At 34.7% G+C, this 25,940-nt stretch overlaps 1 protein-coding gene across 2 annotated transcripts; it reads left to right on the forward strand.

The window, feature by feature from the left end:
• The first annotated feature begins 9,547 nt into the window (after positions 1-9,547).
• Positions 9,548-20,860, forward strand: LOC107647929 (myosin-6). Of its 2 annotated transcripts, XM_016351979.3 has the most exons (39): positions 9,548-9,924; positions 10,077-10,205; positions 10,305-10,448; positions 10,534-10,679; positions 10,772-10,928; positions 11,071-11,129; positions 11,220-11,379; positions 11,733-11,882; positions 11,980-12,116; positions 12,197-12,343; positions 12,469-12,570; positions 12,735-12,792; positions 12,925-13,026; positions 13,466-13,503; positions 13,605-13,731; positions 14,015-14,185; positions 14,265-14,396; positions 14,488-14,597; positions 14,676-14,736; positions 15,051-15,228; positions 15,334-15,539; positions 15,731-15,850; positions 16,259-16,357; positions 16,576-16,788; positions 16,921-17,060; positions 17,171-17,285; positions 17,366-17,410; positions 17,495-17,575; positions 17,660-17,830; positions 18,344-18,499; positions 18,585-18,773; positions 18,950-19,078; positions 19,176-19,246; positions 19,369-19,468; positions 19,628-19,684; positions 19,777-19,833; positions 20,028-20,108; positions 20,196-20,278; positions 20,410-20,860. In XM_016351979.3, the coding sequence occupies exons 1-39, from the start codon at positions 9,922-9,924 to the stop codon at positions 20,522-20,524; spliced, it is 4,539 nt and encodes a 1,512-aa protein (XP_016207465.1). In that variant the 5' UTR covers positions 9,548-9,921; the 3' UTR covers positions 20,525-20,860. The 2 variants fall into 2 exon arrangements, with proteins under 2 accessions (XP_016207465.1, XP_020959968.1); XM_021104309.2 differs by having other exon boundaries at positions 9,787-9,924; positions 14,488-14,736.
• The last annotated feature ends 5,080 nt before the right edge of the window (positions 20,861-25,940 follow it).

Raw genomic sequence — 25,940 nt, forward strand, 5'->3', positions numbered from 1 at the left:
GACACAAGTATTTATCCCATTTTAAAAATCGTGTTTTTTTTTCAAATATGATTTTGTTGAGATAAAATCCAATTTTTAGAAAGCTAATTGCAAATAAGAAATTTGTGTGTTTGATTTGGATCTTGTTCGACAATAAGAAAAATGTTGCAGTGTCTATGCTTTATCAGTTCTAAAGAGACGAGTGAAATTTGATTCTTGTTAATGAATAATAGGATCATCCTCCTTTGTATGGTCTTGCAGGAAAAGCTTCTGAGAATGGGACATATCTTTGACTAGACTCTTGAAAATTACAAATTTTTTCCACCCATTATAGCCAAAGACAAACTAGCATAAATGATTGAAGGATTTAGTACTATATGTTGGTGGCATTCAATGATTCAAATTAGAAGCTTAAGGAATATGATTTTGACAGTAGTAATGTGATATCTGTTTATTTACCATGATGTCATAATGATACAAATGAAAATAACGTGCCAACATTGAGGTTTGGTTTAGTAAACTTTTCGAAGAGGTGCTTTTTTTTTTTTCAAAAACACAGGTATCTTGTTTTTGTGTTTGGTAAAAAAAAAGTTTATGTGTTTGTGCTTCTAGTTTCTAGAAGTTAGGAGTGCTTTTAAAAGTGGCTAAAGAGGAGCTTTTTAAGGCTTGAATGTGTCTACAATGAATGTGTCTTTTGTTACACTTGCTTGGATGTGTCTTCTATTACAAAACTTGTTAGGATGTGTCTTCTATTTAAAACTACTTGTTTAGATGTATCTTTAATAGATGGGTCTTCTGTTTCAAACTTCCTTGAATGTGTCTGTCATGGTTGTGTCTTATGTTTAAAACTTGATTGGATGTGTCTTTCATGGATGTGCCTTTTGACTAAACAGTTTTCTCAAACAGAGGTGTATCTTTAATAAATGTGTCTTTAATGAATGTGTCTTTTGTTTAAAACTTGCTTGGATGTGTCATTAATTTCATAACTACTTAAAATCAGGTAAGATTTAAATTCTCTCTGGGGTACCTAATTTAATCTTTGAATACAATCCCTTACCTTTAGTAAAGAAGACCAACTTTTAATGAAGACTACAAAAGTAAAAAAGAAATAAATAATTATTTGTCATATAATCTTAAGATAGTTTACTACAACCCAACGTTCACAGTTCATGAAACTAAACAATAAACTTCAAATTTGAGAAGAATATTATGTCATATTCCGAAGTTGATAATACACGGGCAAACAACATACCTGAATAAAAGACTTGTAAGCAACACCACTATACATTGTAGTTATCATACTTTAGGCATCTAAGTTCAACAAAATATTGATAGCTTCACAGTCATCTATGCAAAAAGCAGGACATTTGACTAAAGAATTTAAGAAACATTTTAAAAATAAATCAATTAGTTATTATTTTAGTCAGGCTCAACATCAGAGGGCACCACAGGTTCTTCAGATGGATTAGGCTGCCTTGATCTATTTGATTCAGTTGCCCCTCCCAGCATATGATCTGCTAATGCTTGGATGTGTCTTCAATGCTTAGATGTGTCTTTAGTTATAAGAGAGAAAAATTGCGGCTGCTCGCACTAAGTATGAGAAGTTGGAAGATATAAAGAAAGCTACCACTAACTTGGTTTCTCAAGCAGGTCAGGCAGAGGAACTGAAACTCCAGGGAGCCGTGATCAAGAGGTTGCTAGCATGATATCACTAGCAAATTCATATATTTTCATACAATCATTGATGAAGAAAAATTAAAATGTCACACACCCATACTCCAAACAAGTAAATTAATCCACCAAAATAAAAGTAACAAAAATTAAAACATAGAACAACTAGAACAACTCTCTAAGAATTTGGTTTATCTTGGTGCCCTGCATATGTCCTCAACCAGTGGAAAGCTATGGTGCTCTCAATAGATGAACCATAACAAAAATAAGAATCTAAAAAATAAATTATTGATAATGAGTATATGAACCATAACAAAAATAAGAAGCCACATAAACTTTCATTCCTTTTTTTAAGGAATAAAACAAGACGAATGGAAAGCTATGGTGCTCTCAATAGATGAACCATAACAAAAATAAGAATCCAAAAAATAAAATTATTGGTAATGAGTATATGAACCATAACAAAAATAAGCAGCCACATAAGCTTTCCTTCCCTTTTTTTTAAGGAATAGAACAAGATCAAAGTATGCAAAAAAAAAAAAAAAAAAAAAAAACTTAGAAGCAATAGCTTAGTAATATTAGGCAGCTGGACTATTAATGAACCTTGTGTTTAAGCCTCTAAAGTATGAATGGTCTCAGAACTTGGTAATGATCAAGTCTCCTCTTCGAACAATAAGGCCTTGTTATAAGTTTGAAATCATACATACAGAATAATGAGATTGACAATTAAACATGAGGCCTTTAAATATTAATAGATCAAAACATTATCCAAAGCTTACTTGAGATATCAATAGATCAAAACATTATCCAAGGCTTACTTCACAACAAAAATAGAATCATAATTTCTAAGAATAATCGCATACCTAAATCTTCATTAGTAATAATAGAATACAAAACCCTAAAAAATCAACAAATAGTGCAAATTCCAAAAGGAACCAACAACCAAAAAAATAATAATAAGATAATAAATTTTGACCCAAATCTGCCGTCTACCATACTCATCATCATAATATATAACAAAAACAATACCCAAACTGGAACAATCGGAACAATTAAAGAAGAAATTGAATTTTAAATTAAATTGCAGGAAAAAAGGAAATTAGAAAAGAAAAAGTAAAAGAAGATGAATTGGCTCACTAAAAAAGGAAGTAGAAAGGATTGAGAAGGTAGAAACGAGAGAGGGAGCACGCTGCGGTTGCCGGCGGCGTTACGAATCGCGAGGGGATGGCGCTGTCATGGCCCTACAGAGAAGGAAACAGCGCATGCAGAGCGCACTTTGCAGCAACGGGATTGGTTGCGTAGGGGACCGATGCTGCGCAGAGGATTGTCTGAGTGGAGGTCGCGGCGGCGTAGACGCGAGCTTGGCCTTGGGATGCGAGTGGCGCGATGGCTTCACGAGACGGGAACGGGATGCGATGCGTGCTTGGATGTGGTCGAAGATGCGAATGGCGGTTTCTGCGGCGACATGGCTGGTCTGCGTGAAGACACGCTGGCGGCGATAGTAACCAGGATGACGATGACGTCGACCGCTGCTCGAGGGGAGGAAGATGGAGACACTTTGTTTGAGTGTGAGTGGAGCACGATTAAAGAAAGGAAGGACGATGGGGTTAGGGTTTTTTTTAGATTTTTTTTAAAATAAAAAAAACAAATATTAATTATTATTGTCAAAAGTTGGCAGATTACTTGTTGATACCCAATACTTTTCCTAACAGAAGTTACCATAATCAAATTCCAATTAATGACCTGAAAAAGATGAACTCAGAACCCCTTAAAATAGCTAAACAACTTCGTTGCCAAGTACCCTACCATCAAGCACGCTCCGAACACCACCACTTGAACTAGCGCCAAAGGTAAGGATTTTCACCCACTCGTACATTCCCTCTACGTTCCGTGTGCTGTTTCGGAAGGAGTCTACGATTGAAGCAGGAGAAATAACTGGGGATTCGGAGCATCCGATGAACTTAAACGGGATGGGGGAATTGGGATTTGGAGAGGTTGAGGATTATGTGGTGAGAAGAGGAGGATAGAGGGAATAGCGGGTCGGTGATGCCATTTTCCGCCATTATGAAAGTACGATTTGAAGCTTTGGTGTGTTGAGAGTATGATTTGAAGGTATGGCAAAAACTCTAAAACACCTAGAAAATTACAAATTGCCAAGTCCTCTCCGTGCTGTAGGTCCTTCACCACTCGCTTCAGCTCCACCAGCGCCTCTTCCTTCTTCTTCGCCTCCGCCCCGTTCAGCAGATCCACGAGCTTCTCTGTTTTCTGCTATAGTCGGTTCTTCCTGTCGAAATTGCGGCAGAGTTGGATCCTTTGTCATTGTCATCGTGGTGCTGGTGGTAACCGTAGTGTGAGGTGCCGCAGCTAAGGGAAGAGCTTGCGGCTTCTGAAAAAAGTGAGGGAGTGTGGGGTGGAAAGGGGGATGGATCTGGTGGAACCCAATTTTTAAAGTTTTTTTTTTATTTTTGTTTAAGGATAAAATTGTCTAAAAAATGTTGTTCGTAGACAAAATGATGATTTTATAACGTTTTATAACATTGAGTATGATTTTAATAAAAAATATATCGAAAACAATTTTCATTTTGACTCAAAATTTAAAAAAAAAATACTTAACCGTTTTTAAAATGTCAATTCAATCTGCAGAAGAATGATTCACTAATAGAAAGAATCTTGTATTTTTTTAGTTTCGTTGAAATTAAGAAATTGTGATAATCTTTTAAATTATATATTTAATAAATAGAATAATACATTGAATAGTTTCTGTTGCAGCTCTAGCTATTTAGAGCAAATTCTACTTCTTAAATCAATTGTTAAGCTACTTTACTGCGTGTTTTTATGGGAGAACCCAAGTCTCGACAATTGTTTCTTTGATTACTATGAAATGAAATCATTTAATATATAGTGTTATCTAATAATTTTTTATTACATATATTCTTAATATATAGGTAATTATATTTGAGTATAACAAGTTTTGATATATTAATTAGGGCAAAAAACGATAATAAGTCAATGCAACTTGGAATTTACGTATATCAGCCAAAATCAAAATCGTTTCAGTAATGAGCCAAATAATACTTTAATATAATTCGAACCAACCTGGTTCGAACTGCATTTAGTAATAAATCGAACCAGAGTAGTTCGAATTACCAATAAAGAGATCAACGTAAATCGAACCAGGTTGGTTCGAACTAGTAACGCACGTAATTCGAACCATGCTAGTTCGAATTATAGAGAGAGAAGCTGGCCAAAGTAATTCGAACCAGGCTGGTTCGAATTACACAAACCATAATTCGATGCAGGCTGGTTCGAATTAGTGAGAGACAGAGCTGTATATATATGGTTGTAAACGTGAGTTGCTCTTATTAGAGGGTGTAAGATGGCTAGTGAGGAGAGTTTTGTTGTTTTGGTTCACCACAGAGGATCCATTAAGAGGAAAACTCGTTCTGGGGTGAAGTTCACAGATAAGGATCCTCTCTGTATTGTAGTGAGTCCTACGACGAGCTATGATGACCTTGTTAGATCTGTATTGATGAAACTTGGTCTGGAAGGTGCAAAGCAGGTTAAGAAGTTTTTCTATCGCATTCCAATCACGGTCCTTCAGGATACGGTGAAGTATGATTGTTTCACGATTGGTAGTGATGAGGACTTGCAAGTCATGTTTCTTTGTCGGCGGCAGTTTTCGGAGGAGAGGACACCAGAGTTGTTGGCAAAGCTGGTTGATGTGGTATCCAGCTCAGGGGGTTCGAACCGGAATACCACCACTTTGGCCATGGCAGCCGGTTCTAGTTCCAGGCCTGCCGTTGCTTCTTCCTCTGTCCCTGTGTACGAGCCAGCGGTCCAACCTGTCGCCTCCCCGTCTTTTGCTGTTGATCTCAATGGCAGTGTAGGCGACGAGGTAGGATCAAGGGAATTTCTGCCGAACGCTTTACAGGGCGTTGCACCGCTTGGCGTTGGAGACGGATTGTTAGGTGATGCAGAGGAGGATGACGTCGAGCCGGATATGATTGATGATGACAGCAGCGATGATATCGGAGCGAGTGAGCCTGCATTGGCGGTAGGTGGTTCTAGCTCTGGCACACAGCAGTATCCACCACATTTTTCCTCTTTGGACTTGGATGCCATGAGGCAGGAGGGGGTTTCTGGGCACTTTGTTGGATTCGGAGCTAGAGATGCGGAAGGGACTACTGGTCTGACAGAGTTCCAAGTTGGTCATCAATTTCAGGATAAAGATGAGGCCCTGTTAAGTGTGAAGACTTACAGCATCCGGCGAGGGGTACAGTACAAGGTAGTGGAGTCTGATTATCGATCGCCGCCTCTGCCGTCCTTCGACATCAGAAAGTCGATGTTTAGGGCGGGATGCGGACGGGGCTGGACCCCGCCGAACTGCGGAAGAACCCTATCGATCTGATGCCACTCTATGACGGCAAAGTATATCAGTGACGTCACAGACCGCCACAACTCCATATGCCGAGGCTCCAAAGCCTCTGGATGCACAACCTGAAGTACGTCGGGGCTGCTATACAGCATCCAGATAAACTGCACAGAGAACTCAACATTGTCAGGGCAACTCATGGACGCAATTCATAAAGTGTGGTTAATTAAAGCAACTTAGTAAGTAGCGTACTCACCTCCCTGTCCTGTAACCTGTCTATCCTCAGCCTCCAAATCTGCACTCTAGGACCCTTCTCGCTACCGGAAGGGTTGTAACCTGACCACCTGCATCTCACATGTGTCTTATGGCTAATTAAACGTGTGAGAGATTTGTAATACATTATTAATGAACATGGAGTTATGTATATTAAATTGAAGTAGAGAAGGCTGAATAGAGTACCTCGAGGCCAATGGCCAGCTGAACGTCTCATACCCTGCAGGCCTAAACCGAGAAAATCGCCAGAAGATCCAAGACTGAAGTAGCTGTAGTGGGCCCGCTAACTTGACCACATGTCTGTTCGCCACTTGGCACATGCACCGGTACAACCATGCCAGTGCTGCAGACCCCCAGCTGTAGGATCCCATCTCCTCAAGCCTAGCTACGTAGGGAAGCCATCTGATGTGAATGCGGTTGCCGGACTTGTCGGCAAATAGCTGCGTACCCAACAACATCATGATGTACGCACGGGCATATCGCCGCACAGTCTCATCATCGGCTCCCTCGGGGCACTCTCCAAAAGTCTCCTGGAACCAGCTGCAGTTTACTGCGTACTTCTGACCATGGCTCGGAGGAGGAATCACTCCAAGCAACTCCTGAAACCACACCCAAGCTGGACGGCCACCCTGGATGTATATCTGGAATTCTGATAGGCAGTCGCTCACGTAACGCCCGTCCACTGGCAAACCCAACTGGTACGCCACGTCCTGAAGTGTGATCGTGCACTCTCCGAACGGCATATGAAACGTGTGCGTCTCCGAGCACCATCGCTCAACAAAGGCACTGACAAGGGCCTCATCTAACCGGAACCATCTATCGTTCAGCCTTGCAAGATGGTATAATCCGGCCATCTGCAAGTACGGAACGTATCTGTCATCGAGTCGCATGCCCTGCTGCCGCTGCATGCTCCTGATGCATCGCTGTGGCTGCGCATTACATGCACCGCATTGTTAGAACCAGCTTCATAACCAATGACTTAATTAACCAAGACGATAAATCATCAAGAAAACATCATACAAAATAAAGCCGCATAACAATCCATTAACGAGAACCACATGCAAAACAACTACCATAAACCACACAACTAAACCACTAACATAAAATAGCTAAACTTAAACCATTAACATAAAACAGCTAACATAAAACAACTAACACAAACCACTAACATAAAATAACTAACATAAACCATCAACATAAAACAACCAACATAAACCACTAACATAAAACAACTAACGTAAACCACTAACATAAAACAGCTAACATAAAACAACTAACACAAACCACTAACATAAAACAACTAACATAAAACAACCAACACCTACCACTAACGTAAAACAGGTAACATAAAACAACTAACATAAATCACTAACACAAACCACTTACATAAACCACCAACTAAACCACCATCTAACCCGCATGCAAAATCTCTCAACTAAACCACTAGCAATACCACTTCGATTAACCACTAACATAAACCGCCACTAAAACCGCATGCAAAACCACTAACTCACATATACCGCTAGCACGAAATTTTTTATGTACTAACCTCGTCGTTGATGACCCCGGCTATATGAGCAACTCCGTCCAACCGATATAACCTTGCCGGATCGTCCCCATCGGCAGAGTATTCCGATCAGGTCTTTGTCGGATCGAATCTAGGTCATTTTCTCTGGGATTTGGTGGGGTAGGGAAAAGGAACAATGGTTCGAATGAGGCTGATTCGAACTCCTTATATAGCCGAATAATGAGTAATTTGAACCAGGTAGGTTCGAATTACTATTGGAGCCAAAAAGTGAGTAATTCGAACCAGGTTGGTTCGAATTACTTGGTTAGCTTTCATAGGTATAATTCGAACTAGCCTTGTTCGAATTATGAGCATATAGAGTTTGAACCACCTTGGTTCGAATTATGTTCAACGATTTCCACCCTAATTCGAACTAGATTGGTTCGATTTACTAGTGAATGTAGTTCGAACCAGGCTGATTCGAATTACATTAAATTATGCCTTGGCTCATTGCTGAAACGATTTTCATTTTGGCTGATATGCGTAATTTGAAACTAGCCTTGGCTTATTACGGTTTTTTGCCCTATTAATTATTTTACATTCAAGAACTCAAATCTTGAACACTCGTTACAAAAAAGAGCATCAACTAAAGTTTTGAAAATCGAATCGATTACAAATTAGTATAGTTAAATATTTTAAAGTTAAAGTTTTAATTAAAATTTAATTAGAGTTGAATTAGATATAATAAAATAATATATTTATATATAAAATATATAATCTTTTTGTGTTTAATATTTTAAATTGATTAATAACTAAAAAATTGTATATTGACTACTTTTTTAATCAATTTTCAATTTTTGACCTATTTTATAAAGCAATTTTAATTTTAAACCAAATCAATCTAATAATTAATTTTCAGTTTATCAAGTCAAACCGTCTACGATATGATTTTTAGAATCAGGATATCAACTACTATGTGTTTAAATATATGATTGTATTTAAATGTGTTCAAAATTCGATCTAAACCGAAACTCAATCCAAATTTGAGGTATATTTTGTCGGATTTATATTTGTTATTTCTACTTGATGTTATTTTTGTGTCGGACTTGTTTATGTTTTGAGTCACTCGACCGAATCTGAAGTTGTTTTTTACATTAAAAAATATATTTTAATGAAATTAATAATGTCATATTATACTTTTATACTTTAATTAATATTTTTTATATTATACGATATTATTTTTATTGTAAAATTTTATTACTTTAATATATAAAATTTACAAATTTATATATACTAATTTTATATAAGATCAATCCAATTTAATTCGATTTATTTGGATCGGATCAAAATAGACCCAATAATTTTTAGACTTGATTTGGATCTATTTAAACTCGGTCCGGTCCATAAATATTTCTAATTGTATAGATTATATTTTTTAATTAGAAAATATATATTAATGACATAGATAAAATACTTTTTGTCTTTATTTTTAAGAAATAAAAAAATTTATATTTTCATCTTTATTTTCTTGCCTTTCTTAAGTTTGCTTCTTTGTGCGATAGATAAATAAATTTCCAAGTCCATTTATTTTTGTGTTATATTTATGTAATCATGTCTAAAAAATCATTTCTTATCTATTGAGTCAATGATTTTAACATTTCACTTTAGTTACTCAGATAATATCATGAAGTATAATTTTTTATATACAACATTCATAAATAGTCTTTTTTGACAAAAATGAACATGATCTGAATATGGAAAAGAAGGGTGAAAAATGCGAAAAAGAAGCAGCAGCTGAACTGAAACACACCATAACAACCTGTAGACTTGGAAACCAAAAAAGAGTAATAAACATAAACCCCATTGCAGAAGCAGAGAGCGCTTAATCCCATCTCCAACACTTGTGGTCTTCTTGAAGCGTTTTTATCTCCTTCTTTTTTTCTTTTTTAATCAGTTTCATAGGCACCGTTTGGTTTTCTTCACCATTTCGAGCACACATTTGTGAACGTGGAGGGGCAGTGCCAAGACTCTTCTTTTTTAAGTGGTGGAGTTGCCCTTTGATGCATTGCACGTAGATCCAGTTGCAAGCTCAGTTCTTGATACCATCCCCATTATCAAAATGGTATCTATTTCTTGGTCTTTTCTCGTCAATTCCAAGTCTGTTCTGTGAATGCCTTTTGTTTTAGTTGCTTGATTATGCATAAATTTATTTAGAGGGGCAAATGAATTCTACTATGATTAGTTAAGCAAAGTTGGACACTTTCTGCACTGTAGGTTGCTGCTACCACTCCTATAGTTGGGTCCCATGTTTGGGTTGAGGATTCTGAAGTAGCATGGATAGATGGTGAAGTCTTGGAGGTTAATGGAGAAGAAGTTAAAGTCTCTTGCACTTCAGGGAAGACGGTGAGGGTCCTTTCTTGTATTGCAATATGCCCATGCTTTATTCGGTGTAATGCTAACTCAAATTTTGGAATTTCCCTTTAATTTTGCCTTGAAATTCAGGTTGTTGTTAAAGTGTCCTGTATTTATCATAAAGACACTGAAGTTCCGCCAAGTGGAGTAGACGATATGACAAAGCTTGCATACCTACACGAACCTGGTGTACTAGAAAATCTGAGATCAAGATATGATATCAATGAAATTTACGTATGTATTTCATATTTTGATGATGTTGTATGGTTGGAAATGTGGAATATTATGCTAATTAATTACTCCAATACTTTGCTTCCAGACTTACACTGGAAATATATTGATTGCGGTGAACCCTTTTGTAAAGCTTCCTCATTTATATGATAGTCATATGATGGCACAATATAAAGGAGCAGTGTTTGGTGAGCTAAGTCCACATCCCTTTGCTGTTGCAGATGCTGCATATAGGTAATCTTCTTTGCTGCACTGTAAATGGCGTATACTATTACTACTACTACTACTTTATAAGTCTGACCATATAAATTATTGTGGTACAAAAGGCTTATGATAAATGAGGGAATCAGCCAGTCAATATTAGTCAGCGGTGAAAGCGGAGCTGGTAAAACAGAAAGTACTAAGTTGCTCATGCGGTATCTTGCCTACATGGGAGGGAGAGCTGCTGCTGAAGGTAGAACTGTTGAGCAAAAAGTCTTGGAGGTAAGAGAATCAAACTTCATGAGTTTAGTTTCGCAAGCTCATTTGAATGCCGTAAATTTATTTCTTTGTTAATAATTTCTAGTACCTAGTTTTCATAAGAATAATATAAACATGAACATTTTTGCTCTTTTGTGATTTATAGTCCAATCCTGTTCTTGAAGCCTTTGGGAATGCAAAGACGGTTAGGAACAATAATTCAAGGTGGGAAATAATAGTAAGTTTTCTTCTTATTTAGTTATATAGCATTATTTTTATGCCATGCTGTCTTACTATAATTTGTGACTTCTGCAGTCGTTTTGGTAAGTTTGTGGAGATTCAATTTGATCAGAGGGGAAGAATTTCAGGAGCTGCTATCAGAACATATCTGCTGGAAAGATCGCGTGTTTGTCAGCTATCAGACCCAGAGAGGAATTATCACTGTTTCTACATGCTCTGCGCTGCACCGCAGGAGGTAGTGGGATTCTTTTTCTTGCACTAATTTGTTTCTGGATGAAATCACACATTTGAGTGACTGATAATTAAACAAAAATCCCCGACATAGGACCTCTAGAGTGTTTGATAGAGAATAAGAGATCATTTCCTTTCCCTATCATTGTCTTCTTGTTAGGTATACAGTGTTCGTTGTACATTATGCCCTTTTGCTTAATTATGGTAATGCATGCGGTTGTTATTCATTGTGGTCTTTTTTTCAGTGCTTAGAAGCTTAGAGCACGTCATTATTCATTATTGGTCTTGCTATTAGCTCTAGCTGATAATTTGAATGGGGTAACAGAAATTTAGCATGATAGGACTTTGTTTTGACAGGAGATTATGAAGTACAAGTTAGGACATCCAAAAACATTTCACTATCTGAATCAATCAAATTGCTATGAGTTAGAAGGGATTGACGAACATAAAGAATATATAGCTACAAGGAGAGCAATGGATGTTGTTGGAATGAGTTCTGAGGAGCAGGTATTTTATAGGAAGTTTCTTTAAGTTCATGATTAGATTCTTAAATCTTTACCTGTGCTTCAATGCTTTGCCTTTCCATTTTCCTGTCATTCTTCAGGATGCAATATTTCGAGTTGTTGCTGCAATTTTGCATCTTGGCAACATTGAGTTCATGAAAGGGAAGGAGATAGATTCATCTGCTCCAAAAGATGAGAAATCTCGGTTCCATCTACAGACCGCAGCTGAGCTTTTCATGTGAGCAAATATTGCACTGTTGCATCGACTAAAGGTTTGCATTTCATATCTTGTCAACCTTGGCTGATAATTTAATTCAGGTGTGATGCTAAGGCACTTGAAGATTCTCTTTGCAAACGAGTAATTGTTACTCGTGATGAAACAATTACAAAATGGCTGGATCCAGAAGCTGCTGCACTCAGCCGAGATGCTTTGGCTAAGATCGTTTATGCAAGGTTGTTTGACTGGTAAGCCTATAACCAGATTGCATGAAAATGTATTTATTTGAACCTTGGTTACACTTTGGAAAATTTGATCAAATTGATCCAAGTATTAATCTCTATTTCTGTAATTTTATCTCATGCTCTTTTAGGTTGGTTGACAAGATTAATAGTTCAATTGGACAAGATACTGACTCAAAATCCTTAATTGGTGTGCTTGATATTTATGGTTTTGAGAGTTTTAATATCAACAGGTGTGTTAACTCCTACAACCTTTGTTTTGTTTTGTTTCCTACTAAATACATTTTATTGAAATGCCATTGCTTGTGTTCACTCGTTACTACCATTCAAGTTGCAGTTCTATCATCTGCAAAGGTGGCATTGTTGATTTGGTATATTATTTATGTGTACTTTGCAGTTTTGAGCAATTTTGTATTAATTTGACCAATGAAAAGCTTCAGCAACATTTTAATCAGGTTTGTTTGTTATAGAGATATTATTTTGTTTATAATTGCTGGTGTCTCTTGCTTGTATAGTTGAAAGATAAACACCATTACTTCTTTTTCAATTTAAACATGTACTCATGATCTAAAATATTTGTTCTCCAGCATGTTTTCAAAATGGAGCAGGAAGAATACAAGAAGGAGGAGATCGATTGGAGTTATATTGAATTTGTTGACAATCAAGATATTCTAGATCTCATTGAAAAGGTTCATAGTTTTATTCGTAATTCTTAACGTTGATTGTCTCTTATAACATGCATTTTGGTATATGATCTTAATGTGTTAAATAAGGTGCTTGACTATTTTCTTGAAATCAAACAAGAGACATGAAATGGACTTCCTTTTTTTCCCCAGTAGCTTAAAGGAATGGAAACTTAGTAATCAGTAACATTTTTATCAGTCTGGAGACAAGGTTGTATCAACAGCCTTTTCTCAAAAGAGGGGGAAAAATTATATTACTGGATTTGATTATCAGGAAATGAATTTCTATGTGAACGTACGTACACATATTTACTCTTATCTCCCTCCCCTTAAAGAGTGAAATAAAATGTTGAACTACTTCCATTGTCATTATTCTTGTTAGCATACAAATGATGCAATTGTGCTTGTATTTCTTTTAAAATAATTTTTATGCATTCGTTTTCAGAAACCTGGTGGCATTATTGCTCTTTTGGATGAAGCTTGGTAAGTACTTTTAAAATTAATTATTTCTTAAAGTATTTCTGTTCATGCTCTGATAGCTCTGCATCACTCTGTGTGTGTGTGTGTGTGTGTGTGTTATGCAGCATGTTTCCTAGATCAACACATGAAACTTTTGCTCAAAAGCTGTATCAGACCTTCAAAAACCATAAAAGGTTTAGCAAGCCCAAGTTATCACTTAGTGACTTCACAATTTGCCATTATGCCGGTGATGTAAGTTGAGCTTTTTTTTGGGTTTTCTTTGTTTTGGGGGGGGGGGGGGGTGTTCAGATATCAGACCATAAAAGTTTAATTGCTATGCACTATCAATATAAAAAAGTTTTACATTGTCATTCAATGATTGGATGTTTGTGAAGAACTTTTTCACACTGATGATGCATACAAATTAAATTCATATCATAAATAGAACACACATATGGTATAATATAAGGCCATAATGCTACATGTCTTCTGTTTCTTCTTTGGAACATTTGCAATTAATCTGTGTCAATTTTAGGTCACTTATCAAACTGATTTATTCCTCGACAAGAACAAAGATTATGTTGTAGCTGAACACCAAGCACTTCTTTATGCTTCTAAATGCCCCTTTGTATCGGGTTTGTTTCCACCTTCTCCTGAAGAATCATCCAAACAATCAAAGTTCTCTTCAATTGGTTCACGATTTAAGGTTAGTTTTTTCCCTTGTTCGACAGAACTTATTTGACTTGCTTAATCTTTGTGGTATTGACGTATCATATGTCCTGCAGCAACAATTGCAATCCTTGCTTGAAACTCTCAGTTCCACTGAGCCACATTACATCCGTTGTGTGAAACCCAATAATTTTCTCAAGCCAGCAATTTTTGAGAATAAAAATGTCTTGCTGCAACTCCGTTGTGGGGTAAGACTGCTAGCATTTTTTCAATGGTTTAATTGATGGTTAACCTGAGATTAATGAGTTTATGCTTATTAAATAGTATGTATGGTTGTAGGGAGTTATGGAGGCAATTAGGATTAGCTGTGCTGGGTATCCCACTCGGAAAACCTTTGATGAATTTGTGGATCGATTTGGCCTTCTTGCACCTGATGCTTTGGTCGGAAGGTATCTAAGTTGTTCATCTTCCTTATCATGCATGTCATATTCTAAAAATGACCACTTATCTCATGTTTTCGTTATCAGCTCCGATGAAGTTCAAGCTTGCAAGAGGATTCTGGAGAATGTTGGACTTGAAGGCTATCAGGTAACCACTGCTATGTTATCCTGTTTTATATTATAGTTTGATTTGTGGACGTAGGGATAAGTTTGTTTGGGTAGTGGGGCACAAAGAACAGTCTAGTAAATAAGAATAACTTGGATAATTACATGGTTATTGGTTAATCCTTGATTCCTCAAAAGATCCCTTAACTATATATTCTTCTAAGTACTCTTTCTCCAGTGTCTTTGTATTTGAAAAACTCTATGCTATGATGTTTAACATCACATCAGTTTGATTAGAGTGGCAACATAAGGCTTATTCTATGCAACTAACTATAGCAGATATATTTATTGCTGTAGATTGGTAAAACAAAGGTTTTTCTTCGAGCTGGTCAAATAGCAGAATTAGACACCCGCAGAAGTGAGATCTTAGGACGCTCAGCAAGCATTATTCAGCGGAAAATCCGCTCTTATTTGGCTCGCCAGAGTTTTGTCTCCCTTCGTTTGTCTGCTGTGCAGATACAAGCCGCATGCAGAGGTCTCTGCTAGATTTGCTTCTTCAAATATTAGCTCGCTGTATGGATTTGGTGAAAACCTTGTGAAAGTCTGATCATTCTGACAAGTTTCTTTATACTGACTGCAGGACAACTTTCTCGGCATGTTTACGAGGGAATGCGGCAGCAGGCTTCTAGTTTGGTGATTCAGAGATATTTCCGCATGTATAACGCTAAGAAGGCATACGAAGAATTATATATGTCTGCTGTCTGTATTCAGACTGGTTTGCGGGTAATGGCTGCTCGTTGTGAGCTATGCTTTAGAAGGCGTACTAGAGCAGCGATTATCATTCAGGTAGGGAATATTTTTAAAATCCATCATTATAAAAATATGTTTAACAGTTCTACTGTTCATATTTTTCAAATATTCGAATTCCATACAACGGTTATTGTTGCTTAATTTTTCTCTGTTTTATTTGATTTTTTTTTTTTTCATTTTGGTTCAAATAGTCCCCGCCCCAACTCTAATGAATTTGTGTATTCCAGAGCCATTGCAAGAAGTACTTGGCACAACTTGATTTTATGAAATTAAAGAAGGCAGCAATTGCAACACAATGTGCATGGAGAGGAAAAATGGCGAGGCGAGAACTGCGGAAACTCAAGATGGTAATCCTTTGAATCCATCAATGAGATATGTTAAAATAAAATTGTAGGTCTCGATTACCTAGGCCTCAATATTTTAGAATTAAACAAATCAAAGCTGTATTGACATTGAGGTTAGTGGAAGAATCCCATCATAGCTTAGCATTGATCCTTATGGTTTACTTCTGGTTAACCTTCTGATCACTTTGGGGAAATTATGAGAAGAAAACCCGACGTATTCGTTCTTATTCATGAACACTCTTTCAAAGCTAACCCATTATCAATGTAGTACTACTGCCAAAACTTCATTGGTTTAGATCTGGAAATCTCAACTTCAGTGGGCAACATTCGGACCGTGAACAATTTTACTCTTCAGCATTGTCTTTCTATATGCATATATTATCCATTTTCTTATCATTGTGTTTGTTGTAGGCTGCAAGAGAAACAGGAGCTCTCCAAGCTGCTAAAAATAAGCTTGAAAAGCAAGTTGAAGACCTTACATTGAGGTTGCAGCTGGAAAAACGTTTGAGGGTAAATGACTATTCTTTTGCTCAATAGCATGTTCTATTTGCTCAATAGCAAAACTTGTTTAAAACTTTTCTTAGTTGAGTAAACTTGATTTGTGTAACTGATAGAAATGGATTTTGTCTCTCCTTATCTTCTGACAAATGTAACAGTGATGTATTTCACATCTGTGCTATTTACATCATTCCTTGCAAAGTTTCTTAAATCTTCAATATTATTTATAGGTTGACATGGAAGAAGCGAAAACACGGGAAAATGAAAAATTACAATCTGCTTTGGATGAGATGCAACTTCAGTTTAAAGAAACTAAAGTACTTCTTGAAAAGGAGCAGAAGGCTGCAAAAAGAGCAATGGAGATTGTACCTGTCATACAGGAGGTTCCAGTTGTTGACCACTCTTTGTTGGAGAAGCTTAGTAGTGAAAATGAAAAACTTAAGGTAAGGTTGTTAGATGTTGGCACTATATTCGAAAGAAAGGCTTATTGATATATTTAAAATATTCTCGTCTTTTGCATAAGATAGGTTTCCATTTCGTATAATTAATTAAGTGCTTCCTGGATTATGTTACAGAACTTGGTGAATTCACTGGAAAAGAAAATTGATGAAACAGAGAAAAGGTATGAAGAGGCAAATAGAATTGGTGAAGAAAGGTTGAAGCAAGCTTTGGATGCAGAATCGAAAGTAATCCAGCTGAAGACTGCTATGCAAAGGTTTTGTTTGTGATTAACTTGATATCGTTTGAATCATGACTTGCTTCGTAATTTAACAGTCTTCATACATACTCAGAATTGATGACCATTTTTTCCATTAATATTGATAGGCTTGAAGAGAAATTCTCAGATATCGAATCTGCAAACCATATTCTTCAGAAACAATCTCAGCTAAACTCATCTGTGAAAACAATAGCAGAACACATCGCAACACCTATAGAGGAGGTCATTTTACTTACTTTCTTATGCAGTTCCTCATTTTCTCTGTGTGTGCACTTTTGGAAGACTGACATTTTTATCTACAGAAGCTGGAAAATGGTCACCATGTCGTTGAAGAGCATAAAGCTGTTGTAAGTGCATTTTTTTGCTACTCTTTATGTCTGATCCATCCTGTATGCCTGTTTAGTGGAATCTAAAATGAGTTTTCTTTACAGGAAACGTGTGTTACGCCTGTGAAACTATTTGGTACAGATTCTGACAGTAAATTGAGGAGGTCTTACATTGAACGACAACATGTATGTGCTTGAAAATCTCAAACTCAATTTTGTTAGTTCTCAATTGAGAGTACTTTTCTCAATTTTAAACTTGTTTCATTGTAGGAGAATGTTGATTTACTTGTCAACTGTGTTATGAAAAATATTGGCTTCAATAATGAAAAGCCTATTGCTGCTTTTACCATTTACAAATGTCTTCTACACTGGAAATCATTTGAAGCCGAAAGAACTAATGTATTTGATCGCCTTATCCAGATGATTGGTTCTGCAATTGAGGTAACTTTATTACTAAATTCTGAAGTATGCTCTATAATACATGATACTGTATGGAAAAAAGCTTAGTAAAAGTTTGGACATGGCTCTTTAATGACTTTGACAAACTTGCATTTTAATTTACTTAGTTGGGTAAGTTTCCTCTAAAGTGAACTTCTCTTTAGTGAGAAAGTAAGGATATACTTACCATCATAATCGCAACGTACTGAATAATTTAATGGTGGATCTGGTGGTGTGTTTTAGTCTAATTCTTGTTTCTAGGATGCATTTTCTACATGACACTATTCTTGTTATGAGTAATACATTTAGCACTGGTTAGTTTCATGGTTTGTTGTTCCAGTTATCCCTCCATCCACTTCTTTAAAGATATGGACATCCATATGTGTATTTGTTGAAAAATGAAATTCTTTTATGGCTATTTATGCTACTTTTCTGGTTTAATAAATGGTATTATGAAAGCACTTGTTGAAAATAAGTTTCATCTTCTTCTTCCTTGCTCTCTTTTCTACCATACAGGATGAAGATGGAAATAATCTTATGGCCTATTGGTTGTCTAATACCTCTGCGTTATTATTTTTACTCGAACAAAGCCTTAAATCTCATGGTGCATCAACTGCTACCCCAGCTAAAAAACCACCTAATCCAACATCCCTCTTTGGAAGAATGACCAGGGTAAAGTATCTTCCTTATATTCTTAGTAATCTAATTTTTTGTTTAGCTATAAGATTCGCTTATGTACTTAATGGCATACTTGCAGAGTTTTCTCTCATCCCCTTCTTCTGCAAACCTTGCCACCCCTGCATCGGAGGTTGTACGCAAGGTAGAGGCTAAATACCCGGCTTTACTTTTCAAGCAACAGCTCACCGCCTATTTGGAGAAAATTTATGGCATCATTCGGGACAACTTGAAGAAGGAGTTAACACCAATGCTTGCATTATGTATCCAGGTGCGAGCTTTAAACCAATACTATGTTTCATCCCATATAGTACTCGTTCATTGGACCCCACATACTTCATTCTTAATATACTTTCTAGAAGCATTAAAAAGTAAACTCAAAATAAAAAAAATTCGAGTCATTTTATTGCTTTTAGTCAAGTATGCTTTTGGTTCTTTTCCTTGCAGGCACCAAGAACATCAAAAGCAACGTTACGGTCTTCTGGTCGATCCTATGGTAAAGATTCTCCTATGGTTCACTGGCTGACTATTATCGAATCCCTCAACACCCTCCTCTGTACTCTGAAAGAGAACTTTGTAAGAAGCAACTTTCCAATTCCTGAATATTTATCAATATCTCCATTAACTTGTCCATGCGATTTCTGAATATGCTGAAACATGATGTGGGTTTTAGGTGCCTCAAGTTCTTATCCAAAAGATTTTCAGTCAAACATTCTCGTATATTAATGTCCAACTCTTTAATAGGTAAGTAGATTTACCCCCCTTTTTTCACATACATCATTTAAACATAGAAGAAACCTACTTCATTATGATGTTTTCATCTTAAAATGTGGCAATGCTAACAAGTTTTTGTATATTATTACTAGTCTTCTTCTGCGCCGTGATTGTTGTACGTTCAGCAATGGGGAATATGTGAAAGCTGGATTAGCTGAATTAGAACTGTGGTGCTGTCAGGCCAAGGAAGAGGTATTTGGTTTTTGTTTGACTGTAATGAGTTGAGTTAGTACATATATCAATTGGAATTTATTATTTTAATGAAATATGATGACCTTTGCCATTCTCCGTAGTTTTAGGAACATACAAATCTTCCGAAAAGCTCTTAAATTAATCTCCTTTGGTGTGCAGTATGCAGGGTCATCTTGGGATGAGCTCAAGCACATAAGACAGGCTGTTGGATTCTTGGTAACTGTTTGCTGTTTGATAATCTGACATTTTTCATTGTTGGTTAAATCTTCGTTTGTTTTAGTTTAATCCTTGTCATTTTCAATATACAGGTAATTCATCAGAAGTATAGGATTTCCTATGATGAAATCATTAATGATTTATGCCCTGTAAGTCATTATCCATTTCAATCTTCATAGTGCCTTTTTTCCTCCTTTTCTTTTTGTTATGAAGGCGCTTTGAGATTATGCTTATGCATATGATCATGAAAGCATTATTTCTTTTTATCTCTTCATCTGTGTCTTGTCATTTTCTGTATGTCTCTCATGTCTTTTTCCACGAACTCTTGGTACTATTACGGCAGATCCTAAGTATCCAGCAGCTGTATAGAATATGCTCGCTTTACTGGGATGCTAACTACAATACTCGAAGCGTATCTCCTGATGTAAGTCTGTATCTGTATTGCATCTGAATTCAGTGACAGGGGCATAGCTGAAGTTTACGCATTCGATTAATGCCAATTTTTCTTCAGGTCCTTTCAAGCATGAGGATGCTTATGGTCGAGGACTCCAATAACGCTCAGAATGATTCTTTCTTGTTGGATGATAGCTCCAGGTTAGATTGCTTCCAAATGGAATGAGATTTAATAACAGAACATGAACTTTGAGTGAAAACTTGTATAGCAGGCTCATATCTTTCAGTTTTTTGGCCTAAAGTTGAGATGTTAACTAGACTTTCTTTCACAGCATTCCTTTCTCAGTGGATGACCTGTCTATATCACTGCAAGAGAAGGATTTCTCAGACATGAAACTGGCGGAGGAGCTTCTCGAGAATCCAGACTTCCAATTTTTAAATGAGTAGTAGGCATAGTCACAAATGGTTCTTGTTGTTGGTCCTTGCCATTGGTGCCTTTGTAAATGCCATGTTTTCTTTTATTGTTTTTGGTTTATCCCTGATTCCCTGTATCATCTTGCCCCTCATGTAAATTTATTCTTTTCATTCTTTGGTTGGCATTCAATTGTAAAAATTCAAATCTTCAGCATTTCTAGGGGCAGGGATATATAATATATGGTAGGATTAGTGAAGGAGCTTTAATTGGTTTCTTTTGGTAAATCTAAAATGCTTTCCAACCAATTTTTTACTTATGTAAAGTTACAAAATTTAAAAATATGTTAATGAATAGGTTCTATTTCAGCTGAACTTCTTTTTCCCCACCTTATTTATCTGATCATTCATTTACTTTGCTATAGTTGTTTTTTCCTTGTGTCAAGCTCAAAATAGAGGAGCAAGATGCAAATTGCAGAGTATGAATAGGTCACAGAAACTTACAAGACATAATAGAAAACAACAATATTATTCAGTTCAAATAAGTATCTTGGTACCTATGTCCATGGCCTTCTCAGTTCTCATAAATATGTAATTTTGATAATAGGCTCTTAAACTAATCCAAATACAATTTATTCAACCAATATCATTTGATTGAGACACAGATGTTGCATATCCTGGTTCTTTGCATTTTGATAGGCCCATTAATAAGTCAATCAAGAGGAACTAGAATAGTTAGTGCAAGCTTTGTCTAGAAATGACACAAGGGAATTTCTTCGGTGAAAATTAGAATGGGGTAAAAAGTGAAGATTTTAACTAAATTTATCAATATGTGCATTGCATTTGATAAATTTTTTTGTCGGCTTTTTTTAAAAGAAGTAAATCTTCACTCTTCACCATATTACCTATAATAAAATCATATATTTCTTATACTTCTACGTGAAAACTAATGTCTTAGCCAAGTTCCTAACTAAATGCAAATGTGACATCATTTATTTGGTGATTGGGTCGAGCCAGTGGGTGAAACTTAATGACCCCGCCACTCAACTCAATCACCTCACCAACTCAGATCGATCCACAAAAATACATGTCGAATCGGGTTGAACAATGCGAGTAACACTCATTTATTTTTATCATAAATTATTGATACATATTTTAAATATTTGTGATATAAAAAATTTAAATATTATTTAAAAGTTATCAATTTATATTTTAAAATGTTCAGTTTATTTTGATATATTTTAATTTTGTTTATTTAGTTACTAAATTGAGATCTATGCTTGTGAATTTAGAATTTTCTTTATTTTAACCTACTAAGAGGTTTAAATACCTACTAAACTATTTAGAGATATTAAAGAAGTGTCAAAATACTTTTTAATTTCGTGATAAAACCATGGTGTAGGCAAATTAGTTTGAAAGTCCCTTTTTTATTACATCAAAAAATTGGATAAAAAATTGAGCGCTTCTTTTTTTTTATCAATTTCAACCCGTCATTTCTGTTTTGATTTCAATTTTAATATATTTTTAATGCAATTTCAATTCATATCTTTTTTTTATCTTTATTTCGTATTATTTGGTATTAATCCTTATTTGTTCTTCTTATGTTCTAAAAAAAAGAATTACAACACCTCTTGCATTATTCTTTATGTTCTTGTCGTCCTTATCTTTCTTATTTATGTTTCATTATTGTTTTTGTCATTCTTATTAATTTCATTATTTAAAAAAACATAAAAAGACATACGGTGCCAAAAAAAAAAACACAAGAAAAAAATATCTTTCTTGTATTTGTCCTTTTTATACATTATTTTTCTAACTATAAGATTCGAGGACGAATATTTTTTGAAGAGAAAGAAAATGATACATGTCTCAAATATTTATGATATGAAGAGTACAAATATTATTTATAAGTTATTAGTTCATATTTTAGAATGTTCAATTTAATTTGATATATTTTGATTTTGTTTAGTTACTAAATTGAACTTTATGTTCGTGGGATTATGATTTTTATTTTAACCTAATAAGATGTATAAATACTGACTTTTTTATAAATAAATAATTTAATTATTTTATTTACTGAAATATGTAATTTGTAGCGTATTTACCCATTTACATCACATTGATTTATCTCGTTTACAGTGTAAATAAAATAATTATGAATGTATCTCGTTTGCACTGTAAATAAGATATGTGTATTTTTTTCAAATTATATATATCTCGTTTACACTGTAAACGAGATACATTTATAATTATTTTGTTTACATGGTAAACGAGATATGTGTATTATCATTAAAAAATTACGATAAAAATAATATTAATTTAATTTTTATTTTAAAATTAATCTAATTTTTAAAAGTTATATCTTGAAACTGTTACGCTACGTATTTAAAACTAGTTATTTAAAACTGTTCATTTGAAATTAGTACATTATTATTTTAAAAATCAACCCATTTAAATTAGTACTCAACAAGAGTACATACAAAAATAGATCGAATGAGATTGATTAATTAAAAAAAAAAAGTTATACGTGTCCATGTTCATATTCCATGATGAGAAAAAACATGATAATTGAAATGTTTAGTACGTGAGAGAATGAGTTAAACTCTAAAGTGATTCATGAGATTGATGTAATATACTAAAATCGTCTCTGAGATTCCAATTGTACTAATTACGTGCTTGAGATTGACAAAAGTGCACTATGTTAATTCCTGACCCATTTTTCATTAACGACATGGCTTGATGACGTAGACGGTTATAGTGACACATGCTACTCTATGGTTTGGCCACGTGTAATGGTACGATGATGTAGTGACCAGTGACACGTGGCATGCTGACGTGAATGGTTATGCCACGTGTCGCAATAATATTTGGCCACGTGTCGCAACAGTATTCGTCCACGTGTCGTCTATTATGTCATCATTGTAGATACACCAAATTAGTCCCTCACTCTGCATTAAGTGACTCATTTTAGTTTCTGAAATTGAATGTCGTGCACCAAACTAGTCCCTTCACCGATTTTTTTTATTTTTTTTAAATTTAAAATTTTCAATTTCTTGGATACACTAATTTCAATTCTATTTTTTAATATATCGTTTAAATATAAGTGCTTTCATAAAAATTTTTAAGATTTTAGTTTTAATTATATAATTTTTTATAATAATTTAACATTGTTAAATTTTGTAATATAGTATGTTATTATAAAAAAAGAATTATATAATTGATTAGACATATTTTTCATTAAAAAACATATATTTTTAACAAGAAATAGATAATTAAAATAAACATTTTTTGTTCTTATGAAATACACGTTTCCATTGTGTATAAATAGGCTAGACTGAAGGCACTTCAAGCACCCTCACTATCATTTCCGACCTCTTCGGTCTAGATGAAAGAGGTCGGAGATGGTAGTAAGGGCGCTTAAAATGCCTTCACGTCAACTCCAACATGGCGGTTAGGGATATCCGTAAAAGAAAAAATATTTCATAAAAGCACGGAAAGAGGTCGAAGATCGTAGTTAGGGTGTTTGAAATGCCTTCACGTCAACTCCAAGACGGCGATTAGGGTATCCGCAAGAGAAAAGTATTTTTATAAAAGCACTTGTATTTGAATAACATGTGAAAAAATAGAATTCAAGTTAATGCATTCAAAAATATTGAGAATTTTGAATTTATAGAAAAAAAAGGAGAAAAAACTAATAAAGAGACTAATTTGGTACACGACATTCAATTTCAGGAACTAAAACAAGTCACTTAATGCAAGTAAGGGACTAATTTGGTATATCTACAATGATCACATAATGGATGCCACGTGGACGAATACTGTTGCGACACGTGGCACAAACAGACACGTAGCCAAATAGTATTGTGACACGTGACACAACCATCTACATCAGCATGCCACGTGTCACTGGTCACCACATCGTCATACTATTACACATAGCTAAACCATGGAGTGACACGTATTACTAATAGCCCACGTCAGGCCATATCATCAAGTTGTTAATGAAAATAGATCAGGGACTAATATGATGCACTTTTGTCAATTTCAGAAATGTAATTCGTGCAATTGAAACTCAGGGACAATTTTAATGCATAACACCAATCTCATAAATTATTTTGGAGTTTAACTCGTGAAAGAATATATGGGATAGACAGTTATTATATTAAAAGAAGTGTAGAGTTGATGGGTAAATAAAACATAAAAAAAATTGGGAGAAATAACCATGTTTCTTCTCACCATGAAACCAGAACAAGTGAGAATGTGTGGGAGAGATAACTGTGTTTCTTGGAAACAAATAACCACGTTTATTCTCATCAAGAAATTAGAACACGTAAATTTTCATCTCTGATATTCTCTCATTGTAGAACTTGAATACATTACTTTTTATCCCTAATATTCTCTCAGTACTCAATGTTTTAATTTTTATACGTAACTTTTTATTGCTTGTAAATTTTTTTTTTCAAATTTAAATCAATCTAATTTGTTCTATTTTTCATATGCTTCTATTATTTGAAATCGTTTATTTTTTTATTATTTAAAATATTCTATTTTTAAGAGTTTGGTCTAATTTAAATTATTAATATTTTTTATTATTTTTAAAAATTATATTTTTATATTTACAAATACACATATCTCGTTTACACTGTAAATGAGATAATTATAAAAAGTGTAAACGAGATATGTATATTTTTTTCAAATTCTATATATCTCATTTATATTATAAACAAGATAAATCAATGCGATGTAAATTAGTAAATACGGTACAAATTACATATTTCGGTAATTAAAATAATTAAATTATTTATTTAAAAAGAATTCTCTATAAATACTTCCTAAACTATTATAGTCGTTATATAAAGAGATTAGAGGTGTGAACTCTCCTCCCCCCTTCTCTTTTAGTTTCGTGATGAAATTATAGTGTGAACAAGTGAAGTTGAGTGAGTCCTTTCAATTCAATTCCCAACAAACTATAGTATAGGCAAGTTAGGTTAAGAAATTTCTTTTTTTTTTTTTCAATTTCAATTGATATATTTTTGTTTATATTTATTTCGTATCGATTATATTTGTGTTTAAATTATTTATATTTAAACCTTTTAACTATTTTCTCTAAAAAAATTTTTGAGATTCTTAATTTCTAACTCAACATAAAAACAATAGATCAAATTTTAAAAGTGTTTGGTTGTGTACTTAGGTGTCCAATGAGCATCCAATCTTGGATGTGCTTTATAAACTACATGAAAATAGTACTATTTGAAAGGGCAACATGACTAATTGGATTCATTAGTTAGTTAAAGAACTTAACTCTTCTTACTAGATTTTTTCTAGTTCTACTAAAATTTGGGAGAGCTTTTTTTCTTTCAATTTATAAAGAAGGTTAAAGAAAAATAAAGCTGTATTAATGGCTGAAAATTATTACCCCTCTTTATATATCTTGAGTTTTAGGTGTATCACTAAA

Source organism: Arachis ipaensis, chromosome B6 (assembly GCF_059453495.1).
Source record: "Arachis ipaensis isolate K30076 ecotype BB chromosome B6, ASM5945349v1, whole genome shotgun sequence".
NCBI classification, from domain to species: domain Eukaryota; kingdom Viridiplantae; phylum Streptophyta; class Magnoliopsida; order Fabales; family Fabaceae; genus Arachis; species Arachis ipaensis.

Excerpts from the sequence above, each read along its gene's own strand:
- LOC107647929 (XM_021104309.2), top strand. Across the intron at positions 10,449-10,533 it reads ATGATATCAATGAAATTTAC|ACTTACACTGGAAATATATT; the intron begins GTATGTATTTCA and ends CTTTGCTTCCAG. Across the intron at positions 17,411-17,494 it reads TTGAAGAGCATAAAGCTGTT|GAAACGTGTGTTACGCCTGT; the intron begins GTAAGTGCATTT and ends TTTTCTTTACAG.